A 12,898-nucleotide genomic window follows, 5' to 3' on the forward strand; every position below is an offset into this window, starting at 1 on the left:
TTCTTGTATTTCCAAGTTTTTTATGCGTGATAGCTAGACGTTTGTAATTGGGTTCTTAACTTAATTTTCCGTTTACCAATGGTCGACCCGAAACTCATAGCATTTAAGCCCCAAATTTGATTCCTAAAAGTGGCTCACCGTAAAACGTCAGTAAAAGGATTTTATTTAAATTTTAACTCCAAAATTCCTCTTCTCAAATTTTTGTCTGCCTGCCAGACAGTTTGACTTTGAAAAACATTCCCATGTTTTATCTTATCTGAAAATTGTTCCAAGCCACCTCCTACACCAAAATAGTGCATTTTTGCAGCAACAAAAATTATACCATCCGGCTTCAGACGACCAGCAAAGGTTTCCAAGAGCTTTTGCTGATTTTCAATATTGTAGATTGTCTCGGAGGTAAGTATAAGATCGTATTTCTCAACACCTTGCGTTAGTTGAGTAAAATTTGACCAGTCCCCGGAATACAAGCTCGTATTTTTGTCCAAAAATTCCAGCTTTTCATCATCACTTAGCGTTTCGTCAACATTCAGCAGGATGTTTGGATATGTGATGTATTCCAAAACGTCTTTGTTCTGAATATATAAGATTCATAAGAATGTAAACAACAAACGAGAGCCATTGTAAGCTTACATAGTCCTGAAAGTCAACACGCGCGCCGTGTTTAATGGCATAAATTCCTAGTAGCCCGGAACCGCAACCCAAATCCAGAACTCTCTTGTCCTTCCAGAAGGAGTCATCATATTTCTCCGATAGATACAGAAGAAGATCATCTGTGCACTCCCATATTTTTGCACCGCCTTCGTAGACCCCAGCTATTAGATCGGAATGGTTTTCTTCAGATTTTCGGATATCAAGGTTTTCCAGGTGGGTTTGAGCTTTTATATCTTCCAGTAGGAAACCGGCAACAAGGTGTCGTATTGTTGTATTTTGCACACTAGTCTCCTTGGCATTTAGCTCGTAGAAATCCAGGGTAGATATAAGGTTATCTATTGGCTTTACCTTTTCTGCCTGGTACCACTCTATATCATTTGTATTTTTCAAATCAGGCTCTATAGAATCTTCTTTCTTATTAAAAATAGGACTTTTAACGACTTCTGGATCAATAGAGGAGTCCGCTTCTACTTCAAAATTAAACTTAAACATGTTTGCAACCTCAAGGCACACTGTGCACTGGAAATGTTGCACTGTGAAAAAAATTGTAAGTCATGTTAGTTGTTATAAATTTATTTTTATTCATTTTAAGCCATTATTTACCTTTGTACGTTAAAGTTGATATAAAACAGCTGTCGGCAAGAACCACGCTGTCGCAACATTGGTCACCCGTTGAATATGAGCTGCCAACTTGGTTAGACTTTCCCTTCCCATTGACAGCTATCGAGCTATCGTTGTTGTACATTTATCGAGTTTCGCTCATCGCTAAAATTGTTTTTTCGCTGGTGGTTTGGTTTTTATAAATTTTCTTAATTTATGGCAGACCAGTTAAACAACGAGGTAAGCTTATTAAACCGCCGACTTTTCTGTTGTTAATTGCCCCAATTATCAGGCCGGCCAGCCCACCCCGCTGATGTCCATTCGATTCGATCAACAGCAGCACGAAAGTGCGGTGGCCAATGGGAATGAAAACGGCAATGGAAATGGGAATGCTGCCGGTGAATCTGTTGAAGATGGTGTGGATGCTGAGAAATCCGCCTCTGAGCTGGTTCTTCCAAAAGCCCTGGAGGATGTCTTGGCCCTAAAGGACCAGCGGGTTGCGGAGTTTACGGTCGACGCCGACTCGCAAGGGGGCAGCGGGGGTGCAACACAGGACGGTGAAGATGCAGATGTGGGCGAGGAGAGTGAGGATGATGCGGAGAACCAGGTGAACGGTGCCGGTGGCCAAAAGTCCGGCAGGCAGAGCAAGGCGGAGCGGAACAAAAAAGAAAAAAAGCGCAAGAAGCAGAACAAGAAAATTCGCCACCAGCTGGAGTTTGAAAGGCAGCAGCAATTGGCTCAAGCGGATGATTCCGAGGTCGTGGATCAGGAACCGACCAAGGAGCAAGAGACCAAGGTCCCGGGCAGCGATGACGAACAGGTCGGCGAGAAGGAGAAGAAAGACAAACATAAGGACAGTCGCAGCAAGAGAAGGAAGGATCGTGGCGATGAAAAGGAAAAAGATAAAAAGGCGGGAGAGGCCAATGAAGAGGATGTGACTGTTGAGTAAGTAATTGAAATGTTATTTTAAACCTAAAATGAAACTAACTCCTTATAGATACGTGCCCGAGAAAATCACCATTGCCGATCTGGCTCCCATGTACCGCCAGTTCTATCGGGTTTTTGAAATCTTCAAACTGGAGAATAAACCAAAGCCAGCTGAAAAGGACAAGTCTTCGTTAGACTCCGAGGCCCTCTCAAAGGACAAAAAGGCAGCCGACAAACTACTTGAGGACGAAGACGACGATGGCGATGATGACGACGAGCGCAAAGAGGACAAAGAAAAGCTTTCCAAGCGCAAGCTCAAAAAATTAACCCGCCTGAGTGTGGCAGAACTGAAGCAATTGGTCTCCCGACCCGATGTTGTTGAGATGCACGATGTCACGGCCAGAGATCCCAAATTGCTGGTCCAACTGAAGGCCTACAGGAACACAGTGCAGGTGCCGCGGCATTGGTGTTTCAAGCGAAAGTATCTGCAGGGCAAGAGGGGCATTGAAAAGCCTCCATTCGATCTTCCTGCCTTCATTAAGAAGACTGGCATCATGGAAATGCGTGAGTCACTGCAGGAGCGTGAAGACGCCAAGACTCTGAAGGCCAAGATGCGTGAACGCGTCCGTCCAAAGATGGGCAAGATCGACATTGACTATCAGAAACTACACGACGCCTTTTTCAAATGGCAGACCAAGCCCCGCATGACTATTCATGGCGATCTTTACTACGAGGGCAAAGAGTTCGAGACACGTCTTAAGGAGAAGAAACCAGGTGACCTTTCCGAAGAATTGCGCATTGCCTTGGGCATGCCCGTGGGCCCTAACTCGCACAAGATTCCGCCCCCGTGGCTTATTGCTCAACAACGTTACGGGCCGCCTCCTTCATACCCGAATCTTAAAATTCCCGGCCTAAACGCACCTATCCCAGACGGAACCTCATTCGGTTATCATGCAGGAGGTTGGGGAAAACCTCCAGTGGATGAGAACGGAAAGCCGCTGTACGGTGATGTATTCGGGACCAATATATTGGACTTGGATGTGAGTATTGACAATCCATTTTGATCTATTTTTGTGATATATGGTATATTTTCATATAGAACGGCATTGACGAGGCCGATATTGAACGCAACCAATGGGGCGAACTGGAATCGGAGTCAGAAGAATCCTCCGAAGAGGAGGAGGAGGATGGCGAGGACTTGGGCGATCAGCAGGATGAGACTGGACTGGTCACGCCAGTGGAGGGACTGGTCACACCGTCTGGGCTGACCAGTGTGCCAGCAGGCATGGAAACCCCTGAAAACATTGAGCTGCGCAAGAAGAAAATCGAAGCCGAGATGGAGGAGTAAGTAAAATAAGATCTGCAAAACAAGAGCCAAACTAAATTATGAATTCGGCCCTCTCCTAGCAATGAAACCCCCGTTTTGTACCAAGTGCTGCCCGAGAAGCGCACAGACCGCATAGGCGCCTCAATGATGGGATCAACTCATGTCTACGATGTCAGCGGCAGTGGGGCTAACAAACAGCCTCCAGTTCGATCCACCACAGACCGCGAGGGCATCGTGGAACTGGCACTCGATCCCAGCGAATTGGACATGGACAACGACGCAATGGCTCAGCGCTACGAGCAGCAGATGCGCGAGCAGCAGAATCACCTGCAGAAGGAGGATCTGTCAGACATGTTGGCGGAGCATGTGGCGAGACAGAAATCAAAGCGCAAGCGGCAACAAACGGATCCAGCCAAGACCACAAAGAAGTACAAGGAATTCAAGTTTTAAGTACACAGCAAAAATGAAAACTACTTTTCCATTCGTGCGTTTGTCGAGAATGTCATTAAACATAGTGAAAACTAAATTATTGTTTCTTTTCAAATTAAAAGCCAGAGTTCTTTCTACGTAAATAATATAATACAAATCAAACAATATTCCTGGAATTACGTTATTTCTCGTTTATTTTGATGCGAGACTCAAAATCATTTGCGTAAAACTTAAAACTTGACTGGATAGTTTTAATTCTCATTTATACATTGAAACTTATTGCGACTAAGAATTACATTAGTGGTTCGCTGTGTGGCTTGTGCTGAGGCCAGGACTACATCTTAACCAAACAAAGTGGGGTGCAGTGGAAGGCAAGGACGCGGGAGAACTCGTCTAGCAACTGACATCGATGCCTGCTGCTCAGCCGGAGCTTGAGTGTGCCACACGCTGTCTATGTCGGTTTAGGCTCAGTGCCGTCCGCCAGTTACTCGTCTAGCTGTTCGCTCAGTTGCGCCAGCAAGGCCGCGCGCTTCGATTCTAGCTCGCCGTCGCTTAGCGTTAACTCCTCGTTCCGCGATCCCGGCGAATCAATGGACTGAGCGGGGCTGAGGGGCGTGCCGGAGCGGTTGTGCCTGTGTCGCTTGCCCTCTTTGTCCTTCCTGGCTCGCTTTTCCTTCTTTTTTTTCTTGGCCGGCGAATGCGAGTTTGAGTCGTTTTGCAGAAGTGCTTGAGTGCCTGGCGACTGGTTGCCTGCCAATTCCGATTCGCAGGAGGACTGAAATTTAAGCCTTGTTAGATTTTAGGTTTTGGAAAATGTTTGGTTTAGCTACATACACCTCGCAGCTTGTTCTTGCGCTTCTTTTTCTTCTTTAACAGTTTTTCGCTCTCGATGCTGCCGATCGTGCTCAGGGAATGCTGTTGGGGAATAACGTTATTTTGTACACATGTTGAACGGGTTTTATACTAACCGATCGCGACTTGGAACGTCTTCGCTTGGACTTCTCCAATTCGACTTGCTCGTTCTCAATGTCCGACCTCGAAGTGGATCGAATTCGTTTTTTGTGCTTCTTGTTCTTTTTTGATTTTCGTGACCGCGAGTGGTGATGGCTGCAGGCATCTTCGCTTTCCTTAATGAAGTCCTCCCAGATCTTTTCCACACCAATTTCCTTTTCGTACAAAGCAAATGCTTCCAGGTGCTCCACCAGCTTCTTGGCACTCTCGTAGGGTTCGGCCACTGACACGTTGGCCTCCAGCCACTCGTTCTTGATCTCGTTTTCTAACTTTCGCAACCGTCGCACCTCCTCCTTCATGCGCTCCTTTTCAATGGCCTCCGCCTAGAATGAATTAGATATTAAAAGAGCCTAAGTATTTCCCCACTTATCAATTACCTTTTCTAGCAGGGAGTTGTAGGTGAGTTTCACATTGCCCGCATCCAGGCTAGCTGAACGTTTATCTTCACACACAACCGTCGCAAAGTCTTCAAAGGAAGTTTTAGCCTGGACCACAAATACTTTTTCCTTCAGGATTTCCCGAATAATTTTCTTCTCGTCATGGAAACGAGCCTTTAGGTTTTCCACGTAGAACTTGAAGAGATCCAGGGGTGTGGAGCCGTTCTGGCCAAGCATGGCGGAGAATCGCAGGTCGGCGGATATTATGGGATACAGCTCCACCCACAGCGACATAGAAGTAAGCTTGCCCTCTTCGTGAAGAGAATCAAGCAGTGCCAGGAAAGAGTCCCTATTCTTGCGCTGCTGCCGTTTCATCCGCTTTTTTTCCCGCTCGCGTTCCTCCTCCTCCTCCTTCTCCAAGGTCCGAATGTGCTCCTCGAAGACAATGAGGGCATCCTCCTTGTCCATCCCCAGCAGGGTCACATCGTTCTTAAATGCCGCGTTGTCCAGTAGCATTACCTGGGCTTCTGACCAAGTGGTGGCGTGGTTAATCGACGTCATTGACTCGAGCAGTTCGCCCAGAACCTTCATGTTGCGCTTTTTAAGCAGCCGGGCCTCTTCTTTCTCTCGCTTGGCCAGGTTAAATATACAATCCTCGTATATATCCCGCCGATCCGGTTCTGGCACCACCGTCCATGTCCTGTTCCCAGCAAAAACCTCTTCGCAGCGGAAGTACTTCATCTGCGAGTTCATTTTGTCGCTAGACATAAGGAACTGCTCCAGGTCCTCCTTTGCCTTTTTGGCTTTCAGGCGTGATTCCTCCCGCTCGTCCTTGATCTTCTGCGTCTTGTAGGCATTGAAAGTCTGTTTGCGCTCGTTGAGGTTCTTGAATGCGGCGTAGCGCGGATCCTTTGATATAATCTTCACGCACTGGTCCCAGTTGGCGTTAGAGGGCACGTTGCGGTCTCGGAGCAGCTCCTTAAATGACTCGATGGCCTCGCGTTTGTCCTTGAACACCATTGTGCTTTCTGACTTTTCATCCTTTTTAGCTGAAGAGAGAAGTCAATGAGAAGGTAAATTAAATAATATCTGGCATGAGGACTTACCATTCTGTTGTGGAACCTCAATAGATGCCAAAGTGGCTGCCATTGCCTGGTCCAATGCGGAGGAAGAATTCTCATTGCTGCTGGGCGTTAAGGGCGAATGAATCTCGGGCGTGGGTATCCTGGGGGCAGCGGGTAGGGCGGCGGGCAGGATGTTGGCCAGAGCAGCATGGGGCACCATGCCCGCCAAGCTAGACGAAGTCATGGCCGCCACGGCTTTTGCGGCAGCAGCAGCTCTGGTTAAACAAAACGAGTTAATTAGTGGAGGACTTAAAAAGAACGTCTCTTCATTCACTTACTCCTCCGCCTTCGCCTTGGCCTTCATGTCTACGTACTCCGGCGGCGGCTCCCAACAGGTCTCCTTGGTCGCGACGTTGTGATAGTAAACCTTGCCCGTGTCAGAACGGTACTCCTTCCAGGGACACTGATTGTGTAGCAACTCGGCGGGCGTCATCAGGGCCTCTGGCTTCTCCCAAGAACTTTGCTTCGTATTCTGGTTGTAGTAGTAGGGTCGCCCGTCCGGTGCCTTATGTTCCGTCCACTCCGTGCTGGAGGCCATAACCCCGAAGGCGGCGGCCAGCTCCGGAGGGGGCGGGGCCGCAAATCCCGGAGGCGGAAACTGCGGCACAATCGCATTGGGCGGCGTGTACATGCCCCTTCCCGGCGGTGCTCCTCCATTGCCCACACTAGGAGGAACATTCATTTCACTATTTTGCTATATGGGTAATGGGTGTATCGGACGTCTACCGGTCGTTGCGTGCGCTGCGCCGGCCAATTTACGTTGAAATTGGTAATTGAAAAAAATCGTAAAACTCTCAAAGTAAATGCCGCTTTCCACGCCAGTGTGACCGTGGGACTCACTTAGCTATACCAAAGCCATTTAATACTAAAAATATAGTTTAAGTACACCGTAGTGTGCCTGTCCACACCATATGTTATCGATTAACATCCCCCGCCGGTAACACTGGTCTTTGTTGTGGTATTGCCGTTATTGTTTTTAGCAAAAGTATTGCTTATCAACAAAGAGGGATTTAATGATGCAGCCGGCCAGAGTGTGCTAGCTGCGAAGGCATAGTGAGTTATCAAAATAGTGAGACAAATATTTTATTATTGGCATTCTATCAATGTTCGAAATGAGGTCAGGGATCAACTTTTAATCTTTAAATAGCTTGATGTTTAATATGCAATTAGTTTTCTGTTTTCTTATTTTAGTCTGATTTATCATGCTTTTGCGTCTGCCCATTTTGGCGGCCCGCTTTCTTCACAACGGGCGCCTGCGGGTCCTGTTTGGCATTCTCATCTTGGTGCTGATTGGGAGCATTGTCTACACCTTGACCTGGCAAAATGACTACTATCTGTGCTTCGTGGAGGACCAAGCAGGAACGGCGACTAGGGCGCCAGATGCCAGTGCGGATGCCAGTCCTTTGGAGGATGTGCTGCTGGCGGAGCCAAAGCCCACACCCGGCCGGAGCATCTTTTTCACGAGACCAGTTGCCACCAAGCGGAGAACAGACAGTTTGAAAAGCTGAAGCTCACCGCCCGCCAGGCCTGTGCAATCGAGTCCGCGGCGCTGCACAATCCGAATTTTCAAGTGTTCGTCCTGTTTGCCGGACCCACCTATCGAATCTCCACAGGCGGACGCAACAGGAGCCATTCCCAGCCACTAGTCGAGGCTATTCTTAGCTATGGCAATGTGCACCTGCGGCGATTAAATCTCAGGAGCTATGCTGCCGGCACACCCATCGAGGAGTGGTTCAAGGACGGCCGCCTGTTCCGATCCAGGTGAGCTTGGATGTTCACCATGTGTAGAACTAGTTACTGACTTTCCCTCCAAGGTATCTCTTTTCGCACATATCGGATTTTCTGCGCTATCTCACCCTCTATCGCTACGGCGGTATTTACCTAGACATGGACGTGGTGGTGCTCCGCAACATGGAGGAAGTGCCGCCTAATTACACCGGTGCCGAGTCGAACACCCACTTGGCCGCTGGCGTCATGAGCCTGGCAGCCACAGGTTTTGGCCACGAAATCGCGGAGTCGTGTCTGCGTGACTTTCAGCACAATTTCAGCCCCCGTGACTGGGGAAACAACGGACCGGGGGTTATAACCCGCGTGGCCCAAAAGATTTGCGGCACCAAGGACATTGCTCTGATGCAGGAGGATCCCAAGCGCTGTCTGGGATTCAAGGTCTTCGGACGTGGAGCTTTCTACGCGGTGCCCTGGAAGCAGTGGCGTGACTTCTTTGAGCCGGAGAAGACGGAGGAGACGATGGCCCGCTGCAAGGACTCGTACGTAGTGCACGTTTGGAACAAGCACTCCAGTTCGCTGCCTATCAAACAGGGGTCAAAAAGCGCCTATGCCAAGTACGCTGAACAAAACTGCCCGCGTGCCTATAAGGCTGCGGGTGATTTCTTCTAATATAAGTATTACTTGCTTGCCTGTTGTACGTGCTTATTTCCCGCTGCAAGCCAAAGAGCCTGGTAAGGGGCACAGTTTTTAGTTGGCATCTTATTTCGTGTGCTTCTGTGGCAGATCGCATTCCAAGAAATGAAAACTCATGTAAACGCACACGTCCCCGACGAACATTTAATTAATTCTGCTCGTTTTTGTTGCATAACGTCCCATTGCACAAACATGTTTACACTTTATGGGCAGTCTCAAAGTATTCTTAAAAAATCCAAAAGAACAAAGTGAATATGGCTACTACTATACTTTATAAGTTCAAAATACTCCCATTTTTCCGTTTGCACAAACACATTTACACTTTATTGGCAATCTCAAAAATTACAATCTTATAAAAGAAAAGAACAAAATTAAAAAGGCTACTGCCGAACTAAGTAAGTTCAGAATGCTCCGCCTATTCCCAATGTGCTTGTATAACCTAGCAAGTTCTCAAAATTAAACTTAAGCTCGAATAAGTTGTGGAATCTGGTCCACCGTGTGCATATTTTGTACAAGCCATAAAATCATTTTCACAAGAGTCAGGTAAATTAGGTACTGCTAACATAGTTTGTAAATTTCAATAATTTAAGTAACATCTTTGTGAAAGCTTTTTAGAAGTATTTAAATTAGATGAAGGCTTGTACATAAATACAATGATTGGGTGCAAATCTGAAACTATTGATAACGAACCCTCTGTATTTTCTAAAACGAAAACGAAACTCCTACATGCACTGCACCTGGGAGAACCGCAGACAAGCGCCCACGTTGTCCTCGGCATTCGCCTTGCCAGCACCCATCCCGTTTCCGAAATGGACGCCTATGTAAAACGGGGTCACTGTGCTCTCGATGCGACACGGCCACACGCCCGACGAGCAGAACTGGGCGCCACAGTGGACGGGTTCGCACCCGGGAAGAGGGCCCAGCCCTGTGCCGATGAAGTCCTCGATGATGCAGGGCATTGTTATCCTATCCGAACAGGTGCTGAAGAACTGGCGGCCCTGCCGACGACGCCACTTCAGCGGCAGGTCGAGGGCATTCCGAATCATGCCCATTATGTCGAAGCCTCCACTGGGCCGTGGGCGTCGGGAGACGCCCGGTTCTTCAGTTGTGGGTCGACTTCTGAAGAACAGGAACCCGCCGTCATCGTCGTCGTCACCATCTTCCCCGTCGCCGCCTCCTGAGCCCTCCACGTCGTCGGCGGCTGGCGAGGATGCCGGTGCCTGCGAGGTGGTGGTGGAAGCTTCTGTGCTGGAGCGGAGGGGAGTCGGAGTGGTTGTCGATGTTGTCGTCGTGCTCATGGCGGCCGTACTGCTGCTGCTGCTGGTGCTGCTGCTGTTCACGTTGCTTCCTGGGGATGCAGCACTTGCCGCTGGAGTGGAGTTCCCAGACATCATGGTCGCGAGTGTAGCAGTGGTGGAGTTGGCCATGTTGGCCATGTTGGCCAGCATCTGCATCAGGGTGCTGGAAGTGGGAGCAGCAGTGGTCATTGCTGCATTACCCGGTGCTGCTGTGGCACCTGCCGCATCAGATTGTGCCACGCCCGGATTGGAAGCTGTCTGTGCTCCTGCAGAGGATTCTCCTGCTCTGGTGGCCATTCGACCGCCACCGCCAATCCGGAAGGACTGTTCATCGCACGGCTGGTACATGATCGAGCACATATCCAGCTCCTGACGTACACAGATCCTGTAGTTCTGGTTGGCCAAGTGCCGGCCATTCTCGGCGAAGTTGAAGGTCTGCATGACGCCCTCTGTTCCCGTGTGGTATTGCAGACAACCCGCAGGAGCGCGCTGATTGAAGGGGATCTGGACCACACTCATTTCCCAAATGCGGAGGGGCAGGAAGCGATTGGACAGGTTGAGGTTGATGTCGACGAAGCGTTCGCCAGTGGACGTGGAGTTGCTGGTGGCGTTGCTTGCATCCACCGGGCGAAGGCTCCCGTACAGAGTGGACTGCCTTGGTGAAGCTCGCGCTCCCACATCGTAGTACACTGGAGCGAAAGATGTGTTTGAATGGGAACAGGTAATGCCCATTGTACTTACAATGCTGCCCACTGTTCTGACCGCAGATGGAGAAGTTGCCCCCTGGTCCGCCGCCTATACTGAACACATCGCCGTCGCACACGCCAGTCCTTCGATTTGGCTGGCCCAAAGTGAAGTGGTGGAAGTCGATCCTCACCTGGCTGATCTCGTCGCTCATCATCTTCACCCGCAGGCTGCAGCCGCTGAAGTTGCTGGGCATGAAGCTGGGGAATCCCGGCGAGACGATATAGGTGATGTTGTTCGAGATGGTGGTGTTGCAGCTGGCCACAAACACACAGCACACCCCGAATCCCATGGCGCACTCTCCCTTCGCCTGTCCGTTCTTCTGGTGGCACTCGTAGGCGTTGAGGCAGTTGCCCATCCGCCGACCATCGTTGGACAGGCAGTCGCCGTCCACGGGCACAGGGAACAGGTGGATCACTGTGGTGGGAGGAGGTAGTTATTGTCAAGAACTAGTCATAAAAATTCTTATAAAATCTTTACTTACTTTAAAATCCTTTATTACCAATTCATGACTTTCGAGAATTTAATAATTGTATCCTTTAACTCACCCTTTCCCTGTCGTTTGTTGGTATGGTTGAAACTCCCCTCGGAGATGTCCTGCTGCTGCCACTCCATATCCAACTCCTCCTGAATTCCAGTTTGCAGCTTGAAGTCCGCCTCCTCCGTTAGGGAATCCTCCTCGGGATCAACCGGATCGTCCCAAATGTCGTAGTGTCGCAAGGGTGGCCAGGCGGTCTCATTAGACGGCGACATGGAGCTCGCCGAAGGAGTCGCTCCCAGCTGGAAGATGATCAGCATGCAAAGCGCAGCGACGAGGGAGGGTGGCAGCAGGTGGCGGCCACAACCGGCTCCAATAACTTTCTTTTTCTGGCACCGCCGCTTCGGTTGCCTCGTAATAGTGCGTTTGCTTTGCAATGGGACTTCCAGTTGGAGTCGGACTGGTTGGCAGCTTCTTGGCTCGACGACAGCATTCTTATGGCTTCCATGTCCATGCCATGTGTTCCGCTGCTTCGGACTCCTTCTGCTTTTAGCACACTCCGATTATTATGAATCGCGCGTGCGATTCGCTGCGAAGTTGAATGATAAGTGCGCCCGTCTCCATCTTCCAATATGCGCGGATGTTGCTGGAGATCTGGGTGTTCGTTGTTTGGTGCTCGCTGTTTGGTGGCTGATGACTCTGCGGTTGTCTGCAGCTGCTTTTCTCTGCGGTTTCTCTCCCATAATCCCCGCTTATTTGCTATTTTCGGCGGTAGAATGCCCCATTTCAGTTGCGGGTCTGCAAATGTGTCAGGCATTGGGAGCACACATCCCACCTGCTCAACGATTGATGGGGCAAGAACTCATGGGTGAAAAACCACTATTCGAAATTTAAAAATAAAATCATATAATCATACTATAGCCCAAGAACAACAGGTTTTCCACCACATATACGTATCGTGGCTCCTTTGCGGCCTTAACTCTTTTCACACGCCTTTCAACTGATTCTTATCCGTTTAGGCCAATCCGCACCAGCGGTAAAGGGAAAACAATGGGAGCAAAACAAAGAAAGGTTGCATATTTAATGACAACAGGGCTTAAACTCACATGTTCGCGCCTCGAGTCCGCCAGTCCGCAAGTCCGCGAGGCGAGACCGAAGCCATGGCTATAATATACGTATAATGCATGAATTAGCCAAAGAGCGCAAAAGCGGCAAAACAAGAACGGCCAAAAGTGGGTTGGCCTGCACTGCATTTCGTGCCGTTTCTTGCCGCATCATCCTGTCCCGCCAGCAGCAAGCGGTGATCTTTCTCAATGAATGCAATAGCGATACGGCCAAATTGGCCAAGAAAAATCAGGTTAAACAGCACTCTGGTAATTTACGTTTGTCTCGCAAGAAGTACACAACTACACATGTTGGCCAGAATGCGATCATGTAAGGTCCAGCAAAGCGTAGAAAGCGGGTAATGCGCTTACATCTATTACAGAATCAAGACATATAGGCCTATACAC

The 12,898-nt window shown here is 49.2% G+C and overlaps 5 protein-coding genes across 5 annotated transcripts; 2 read left to right on the plus strand and 3 right to left on the minus strand.

Annotated features, from left to right (window-relative positions):
- Positions 1-142: 142 nt before the first annotated feature.
- On the minus strand, positions 143-1,474 carry LOC108092326 (histidine protein methyltransferase 1 homolog). The gene is made up of 3 exons (XM_017191862.2): positions 1,255-1,474; positions 631-1,184; positions 143-572 (listed from the first exon to the last, which is right to left on the minus strand). Exons 1-3 carry the CDS (start codon positions 1,394-1,396, stop codon positions 162-164), a joined length of 1,107 nt encoding a protein of 368 aa, XP_017047351.1. The 5' UTR covers positions 1,397-1,474; the 3' UTR covers positions 143-161.
- Positions 1,390-4,031, plus strand: LOC108092322 (splicing factor 3B subunit 2). Its single transcript, XM_017191857.2, has 5 exons — positions 1,390-1,491; positions 1,544-2,196; positions 2,249-3,218; positions 3,278-3,522; positions 3,586-4,031. Exons 1-5 carry the CDS (start codon positions 1,468-1,470, stop codon positions 3,953-3,955), a joined length of 2,262 nt encoding a protein of 753 aa, XP_017047346.2. The 5' UTR covers positions 1,390-1,467; the 3' UTR covers positions 3,956-4,031.
- Positions 4,032-4,105: 74 nt separating this feature from the next.
- Positions 4,106-7,286, minus strand: LOC108092321 (pre-mRNA-processing factor 40 homolog A). The gene is made up of 6 exons (XM_017191856.2): positions 6,725-7,286; positions 6,429-6,661; positions 5,323-6,371; positions 4,903-5,268; positions 4,769-4,849; positions 4,106-4,709 (listed from the first exon to the last, which is right to left on the minus strand). The coding sequence occupies exons 1-6, from the start codon at positions 7,126-7,128 to the stop codon at positions 4,419-4,421; spliced, it is 2,424 nt and encodes an 807-aa protein (XP_017047345.2). The 5' UTR covers positions 7,129-7,286; the 3' UTR covers positions 4,106-4,418.
- Positions 7,287-7,375: 89 nt separating this feature from the next.
- Positions 7,376-9,556, plus strand: LOC108092545 (lactosylceramide 4-alpha-galactosyltransferase). The gene is given in 4 exon segments (XM_017192176.2): positions 7,376-7,499; positions 7,617-7,898; positions 7,901-8,207; positions 8,261-9,556. Coding segments are annotated over 3 exon segments (1,140 nt in total). The 5' UTR covers positions 7,376-7,499; positions 7,617-7,648; the 3' UTR covers positions 8,844-9,556.
- Positions 9,555-12,549, minus strand: LOC108092546. The gene is made up of 4 exons (XM_017192180.2): positions 12,494-12,549; positions 11,458-11,930; positions 10,907-11,326; positions 9,555-10,854 (listed from the first exon to the last, which is right to left on the minus strand). Exons 1-4 carry the CDS (start codon positions 12,547-12,549, stop codon positions 9,590-9,592), a joined length of 2,214 nt encoding a protein of 737 aa, XP_017047669.2. The 3' UTR covers positions 9,555-9,589.
- Between the last annotated feature and the right edge of the window lie 349 nt (positions 12,550-12,898).

This window comes from Drosophila ficusphila, unplaced genomic scaffold, assembly GCF_018152265.1.
Source record: "Drosophila ficusphila isolate 14025-0441.05 unplaced genomic scaffold, ASM1815226v1 contig_412, whole genome shotgun sequence".
Classification (NCBI taxonomy): domain Eukaryota; kingdom Metazoa; phylum Arthropoda; class Insecta; order Diptera; family Drosophilidae; genus Drosophila; species Drosophila ficusphila.